The sequence below is a fragment of the Olea europaea genome, chromosome 9 (genome assembly GCF_002742605.1).
Source record: "Olea europaea var. sylvestris chromosome 9, O_europaea_v1, whole genome shotgun sequence".
Classification (NCBI taxonomy): Eukaryota; Viridiplantae; Streptophyta; class Magnoliopsida; order Lamiales; family Oleaceae; genus Olea; species Olea europaea.
In genome coordinates, this window is record NC_036245.1 from 13,243,820 (window position 1) to 13,251,654 (window position 7,835).

The following is a 7,835-nucleotide window of genomic DNA, read 5'->3' on the forward strand; positions in this document are numbered from 1 at the left end:
TTAATATGCCTCTAAAATTTATCTCCTTGAGTGTACTCAACAAAAGATAAATTTTAGTTAAGTCGAACCCATCATTCAGAAATATCCAATATTTCATAGCATCAAACATATCCCTAATAGACCAGCCTTGAGTGTACTCAACAAGTTAAGATGATTTGAGACTCTGATTTTTCACTATAATGATGGAAGGCAATTATAAATGTGACTTAATATATTGTTGAGGGGTTTTGCATTTAAAAGTCATATTGTAACAATCGTATATGTTATATTACATATCTACCATGCAAATAAATATATATATATATATATATAATAGTGTGTACGATTATGGACTTTACTATTTAGTCTTCCCGACCCATAAGGAATACTAGTTGGTCAATTCCTAGGGGGTATTACATTGATCAGTATCAATCCACCATTTCCATGGTCTCCTCCTCTTCTTGTTTCTTCAATTAGTCTAGTTGCAACTTGTATTCTAAACTAGTTGGCATGCAGGCCTAAATGAAATTGGACTCACATGCCCATAGCAACAATAATAATAACGGACTCGCAGGTCCAAAATGATCAAGAGCTCGTAGGCCCAAAATAATAACAAAAATAACAGGCTCGCTGGCCCACAAAACAACAAGAATAAAAATCAACAATTCAACACATCCACATGGTTGAGTCCATAATCATCTGCTAATAATGCATTTATCACATAAATGTATTCTTATATGATATCTAATATTATATGCAAACATGTCTCAAGTTTCTAGCAATTAAGGTCGTCTAAACTCTTTTAAACAAATGGATCGGAACAATTAAATAACTAATCAATCATATTAATCAATTAATTTAATTAGCGGGCATATTTAATTAGAATCAAATTTTAATTAAATATCGAAGTGGAGTCCAACTCAAATTTCACAATTATAATTATAAGGCGGGATTATTTAATTAAAATCAAATTTCAATTAAATATCAAATTAGAGCCCAACTCTAGTTTCATAACTTAAGGCGGTTGAATTTAATTAAAATCAAATTTTAATTAAATAGTAGAATTAGAGTCCAACTCTAAATCTAAGATTTTTAGGGCCAACTCATTTAATTAAAATCAAATTTTAATCAAATGCCAAATTAGAGTCTAACTCTAATCTAAAGAAAAGTTTAGGGTGAAATAATTTAATTAAAATCAAGTTTTAATTAAACGTCAAATTAGAATCCAATTCTAATTTCTAAAATATCTTCGGGTGAAAAATTAATTAAAAACGAATTTTAATTAAGTCTTAAATTAGAGTCCAACTCTAATTTAGATTGAATAAATATTTTAAACTAGGATAACACTCCTAAATAAAATAAAATTCAATTGGGGTCAAAGTTTAATATTTAAGTTAAAATCCAATTTTAACGAAAATATAAAAAGTTGTAAATTTTCAATAAGATTTTAATTTAAGTCAAAATTAAAATTCTAGTCAAAATAGGTCAAAATCCACTTAAAACCATTTTAATACTTATATTCAAAACACCTTTAGAAATGTGCAATTTGACCCATTTTAAAAATTATGAACAGGCCCTCCAATTCACAAAATTGCAAAGATGCCCTTCAATAAAATAATTGCAACCTTGACCCCTTAAAACAAATTGCCAAAAGGGGTCCTTAATATTAAATATTGCAAACCGATCCTCATTTAAAAATTAACAAATTGACCCCATAAGGATATTGCAAACGGGGCTTGCAATTTCACGAATTGCGTCAGAGGCCCCTGCCTCCATTTCACCCAAAACCAACTGAAACCCTAAAAAATATATATATTTTTTCTTTTGGCGGCCTCCTTGCAGTACCCGGCAGTAGACACTGCTGTACCTGCTGCCATGTTCAACAGCAGCGCCGCACGCTGCTGTAAGAAGCAGCCGGGCGCTACTTCCATTGTAGCAGCGCCCGGCGCTGCCCATGCCTGGGCAGCAGAGTTTCCCGCTGCCGGCTGCCCAACGCCGGCGACAACAGCCCCCATCCATTATTTTTTTCTTAAACCAAAAATACTATTTTCTTTTTCAAAACCAATTTTGAATATGAAAATTAATTTTTCTTAATTGCTAGAAACATGAAAAATAATAACAATCAATTTTTGATTGTCCCTATATGTAGATTAATTCTTAACAAATACAAAGTAGGCTTTGATACCACTGTTGTGAATCTACTTAATATGCGCATCGAAAAATTAAAAATAATTTTGATTCCCACCAAGAATTGCCTTTGTGTTTAGATAGAAATTGTGATAAGATTGTACATTCTCTAGATCTGCAAACTTTTTTGCTATTCTTTTCGTTCCAGCAATCTTGATTCGCCACATACAGCTATCCAATTGTCCAGCCTCCAACGGTGATCCATACAGAGAACAAGATTGCAGCTACCAGGGTTTTCTCTTCTTGTGCTAGCAAGAATAATTATGAGAATAACCACATGGATTGAAAACTCTAGCCATGTATTTATGTAAGCCCAAACGGATCCGGTCCGGTCCGGTCGAATATTTAATTAATCCATTTAATTAAATCTGGTCCGTGAATTAATTAATCTAATTAATTAATTCGGGCCTATAAATAACCAAACCAATTAATTAATTTATCCAACGATTGTTAAATTAATTAATTGACAAATTGCAATCTTCCAATTCTCTTTTGTGTGCGACCCATCAGGTTCCAGATTACGATGCCTAACGACGTGAAATATTATTTTGATCTAATCAAAATTGATAAATTAAAACATCCTTTTAATTTATCGTCAATTCACACTCGTCCTCCCAGATTGACATCTAGCAATGTGTCAGGGCAATACGTGTGACGGGAAATGTCATGTGGTATGACAAAACCAAACGTGTTCGTTTATCGTGAAACTATAATCCCTTCGTCAATATGATCCGATCAATTACAAGATATGGAAGTGTGTCGATCTCGATTATCGATCATATCTTTCACTCCGCTATTAAGTCAATATAAGTCGAAAAAACTCCTTTTCGGCTTATGAATACACCTTGATCAAGGATTTCGTTATCGGCTTAATTGAATGAAACGCAGATCATAGTCTCTTACTATCTAAGAGTGACGAATCCTCTATTAGTCATTCACAACTTTCATATGAATATTGACATACCCGAACGATGCCGTATTAGCAGCCCTTGGTAGAGCTACATCTAATATCGTCAAAGCATGACTGTCCTCATATACGGTATTATGATGAACTCAAGTCAAAATGACTAATCCCACTATCAAACGTTAGAAATTAACCACTGACACTTAGATAGTTATCCATATGGAATCTCTCGGTGGGTCTCCAATGTTTTGCTCTATAACAAAACATCCACGTGTTCATTTAAGTGTCACCACACTTTAACTTGTGAGATCAGCTACTTACTTCATAAGTAAGAAATGCCACACGTGATGGTCTATCCGTAATAACGATATCCGTATCTCGTTATTACTTACGACCACGGACGATTTAAGATTCAATTAGATGTAATTTGTATCTCACAATCATAACTCCTTGTGATTAATAAATTACGAAGATTTGAATCTACGGACTCTATTATTTATTTAATTGTCTATTAATTAAATAATAGATCTACTATTAAATTGTATTAATTATATATCAAAAGTATTAATGTCCAAAATTGATTGGACCTAGGGCATAATACTTACAGCGCATACCTCATATGTGGGGCATTTTGAAAATGTATCTAGCGTATGCACACATATGCGAAGTATATGAGCACATTTTAGAACATTAATATATATTTTTTATTTTTTATTTTTTGGAAAAGAAAGTCAATCTGCTGTAGTTCACAAAAAGGTCTAACCAGTAGTTTCCTTGCAGTTTACTTTGACCTTGCAAAGAAGAAGAGCAAGAAGAGGAGCTTAGACAATCCATTTCTCACTTTTTCTTTTTTTTTATTCCAGCTTATAATTGCTCTCATAATTTTCTATGCTCAACTGAAAAGTCCTGTAAGAAAACCACCTGTTCATCTTCAAGCTTGCTTTTTGTGGGGGGAGGTGTGGTATGGTGAGCGGCAGAGAGCTAATTTTGAGAGTGAAAAATCAAGAATAATAAGAGGATTTACTTTAGATCTCGGGTCACGAGACTTGTGGTGTGATATTGCAGTTCATTTCATATAGCACTTGATTTCTAACTTGTTTATTCTTAATCCTTGCATACTGAAAACTAAAAAATAAAAATCTTGATGTTGCTCTGGATTTTTGGGCTTGTTTTCTTGGGCTATAAGAGTATTTGAGTTTTTGGAGGGTTTTTTAATACTGTAATGGGGATTTGCTTGAGCAACCAAGTCAAGGCTGAGAGATCTTTTCATATTGGTACAGTTGTTTTTTCTGACTTTCTCAATCCATTTAGCAATAGACTAGAATGCCTTGCTCTTTATTATTGTTTCAGAAGTATAATTTGTGACATATGAAGCCGTTTGTGTTTCTTAGTTGTCTATAGCAGCAAGTGAAAAAAGAATTCGCCTCCTCTGTATTTGCTTTGTTAAGGGTAATTGGTCTTTAATTTTCTATTGAACCGGCCAAGAAAGAACAATAATGTAGGTATCGAGATTAGAGATCCTGCTTGGCTGATTTTCTCGTCAATGGTTTCATTTGGGGAAACATTTGATATATGCTTGAATTCTATATATTCTTAAGAAATCTAATTTATGTTCGGTTCAACAGTCAATAAATTATGTTGGCAAAGGAAAGTGCTAATTTTGAATTCGTGGGATATATCATTTTATTACAATCAAAATATTTGATCTAACTGGAAATATATGTAGGTGGTATTTCTTCTAAAAATGCCTGTGGAAATGGGAACGGGCTAAGTAATCCAAGCAGCAAGGCTTCATCTGCTTCTGTACTCTCGACTCCTAAGAGTGAGGGTGAGATCTTCTAGCCCTCCAACTTGAAAAGCTTCACATTCAACAATCATATCATAAGTGCATCCATTCCTTTTTCTACCTCCTCGAAGTCAATTATTCAATGTTTTATTTTCTTTCTAATTACAAATAATTTAAATTTATAGTCTGAGAAGTTTTGAAGAAATAAACAAGATTGTCACAGCAACTTATTAAATTTTAAGCTAGAATAATTCTATATTTGAATCCGATAAAACTATAAAAAATTTGATTACCGTTTGAGAATGTAGCATCTGACAAAGACGCAACATTAACAATGTTAAATGGGAATCAAATGATATTTAGACCCAACTAACACTTAGAGGTGTATATGTAATTAAAATAATCAACCAAAAGCAACAAGTCATTTATTTATTGTTTCTAGATAATTAAGTTTAATATTAAATTAACCCCTAAGAATGTGTTTGATTGCAAGTATGAAACTTGTATGAAAAGAAAATAAGGGTGCGATTGGTTTTTCGTTTTTGGGCCATTTTCCGTTTTCCGTTTTCGAAAACGCGGAAAACGCGTTGGTCCGTCGTTTTCGAAAATGAGTAAAAATTTATAACTGAAAACGCAAAACAACTTTTTATCGTTTTGAGCGTTTTCAGTTATAAATTTGCCAAAACGCTCAAAACACGGAAAACGGACTGTTTTCGGGAAAAACTAAAAATCGTTTTGAAAATGAAAATGGAAACCAACTACTACCTAAGTTTTTGGCACATGAAAAATGTCAATTAATTGTGTTTGATTGTCTTAGTTTTCTACCTAGAGAATGTTATATTTTTCCTTCTTTTTCTGATTAGTAGCTATTATTTTCCATAAAAATAGTCATTTCTTCTAGTTTTGTTTGTTTTATAGACATTATTTTCCATGAAAATTATCACTTTTATCATGAAAATTAGTCATTCAATTTTTAGAAGTACCATTCACATTGTGCTTTCACAATTATATGGACACTGGTCCTACCTTGCAAATAAATACTATTGCCTGTACACCATGATTATGATTTTTTAAAGAAGCCCTGTTTTGACGATGATGTCATAGAAATTAATAAAATTTCTAGCAGATAAAGAAAATGGCCTCACAAATTCTTATTTCTACGCATATACCGGAATTCCTGATTGTAAATTCCAATCAAATGTAATTATTAAATAATCAGTTCACTAATGAACAGAGTTTGTCCAATGTAGTACATAACAAAAACAAAATCCAAAAAATCTCTATTGCAAGAAATAAGCAATTCAAAGCAACATAAATATCATAATTTTATGTTATGGCTGTTGAATTATCCTAGCATTCATGGTTGTTCAATTATCAATGTCATCCGGAGGTGGATAACAACCAAGCTTCTCAACTACCAAATCACGCATGAATTCTTCATCAACGAAGCTCATAAATTATCTAGCCAAACTCTCATCAAACTGAAATACTTTCATGATTTGCATGATGTCACGCTGGTCTATATTCGTGCCTTGTAGTTTTTCTAGAACCAATTGCCAATTGACGTGGTTTAGTGTATCTAACGATGCTTTAATCTCTATAGCATTAGCAATTTTTTTAGATGATTCGACAATGCTCGATAGGGCAATGAGACTCTCATCACTTGGTTGAGTCCATTGACATTGGATTTTGATGGTTCGTCCTTCGGCGATACATTTCAGAGCTCGAATTGGGCTTTGATCCAAATCCTCATTTTGACCATCAACTTCATTCACATTTTCATCTGAAAAGTAACAAGAAAAAGAATTTTTTAGAATCTTCTATATAATATGCATCTTTCATTTTCAGCAAAAAATTGCCAAGAGGCACAAGCATAAGCATAAACAAGTGCAAGCATTAATCAACTCCTCATATCTAATACGGATAATAATCATCCCAATATATCATTCCAATTAGTATTCAAAGAACAGAAATCTGTGCGTTGGTTTTGTAATCTGAACATAAAATTGATGAGAGAAGTTACTGAGATTCCTATCATCCCAACTCAGCCAACGTCTCCAGCACAAATCTCCATAAGATTGAAAAACGTTCTAGACAACACTTCTTTTCCCCCAACATCTCCAAGATTACAACACTTCTTTGGACACCACACGATATGCTTTTTCTAATTACTGGAAACAATACGCAATTTTATTTTTTCTCTATTCTTTTCAATCAATATTTTCATAGGTAAATGGATTCTACAGTAATCTCCATCAAAGACAGCCAAATAGGTTTTGTCTCATCTACATTGTCATTATAGCCTATGTCATATCTAAGACTAGGATTCTTATAGGATAATTAACATTTCTAACAAAAATAAAGAGTGACAAATCATCCACAACAGACATTCCATTAAATAATCTATCAAGATAATTCCTTCATGGGGACCTCATCTCTATAAAGTAGAACTCGCTCATTTTCATCTTCAGTACACTTCACTTGGTTTAGATCTCTATTTCTGTCCATCCCCTGCTAAAATATCTGCAAAAACCTTTCCATGCATCCTACTAATTTATTTGTAAAATTTTTCTCATTAAACTTCTAGACATCTGGTATACGCTCTCAACTCACCTTGAAGCACAAAAATGCAAAACTCGAACTACTTGAGGAAGCACCAGCCAATGGGAATAGAAAATAATATCCACCATCTTAGTCTACTTGAATACAGCCTAAATAAAGAAACAGAGAAAATCGTAGAAATGAATTCAAATAGTAACATGTTTCACAATATCATTTTAGTCATTCTCAATATAAAAAGAAACAGAGAGAGGACTCGTCTATAAGTAAATGTTCACTCAGAAGCATAATAACTCAATTACAAAAACTAAATATGCAGGCTAATTCCAATCCATTCAAGAAAATGCTATCATTATTTTAAGAAAACCAAAACAAAAAGTAATCCAATTCAGTTAAATCAACAAGCGAACATGAAGACAA

At 32.7% G+C, this 7,835-nt stretch overlaps 1 protein-coding gene across 4 annotated transcripts in view; it reads left to right on the forward strand.

Annotated features, from left to right (window-relative positions):
* Window positions 1-3,817: 3,817 nt before the first annotated feature.
* Window positions 3,818-7,835, forward strand: part of LOC111399726 — a 19,741-nt gene continuing 15,723 nt past the window's right edge. For 2 of the 4 annotated variants that reach the window (XM_023027193.1, XM_023027192.1), the window contains exons 1-2: window positions 3,818-4,344; window positions 4,797-4,898. In XM_023027193.1, the coding sequence (XP_022882961.1) occupies window positions 4,293-4,344; window positions 4,797-4,898 (154 nt within the window). In that variant the 5' untranslated portion in view covers window positions 3,818-4,292. The remainder of the gene's footprint in view (window positions 4,345-4,796; window positions 4,899-7,835) is intronic. The other 2 variants (XM_023027189.1, XM_023027191.1) reach the window with 2 other exon arrangements.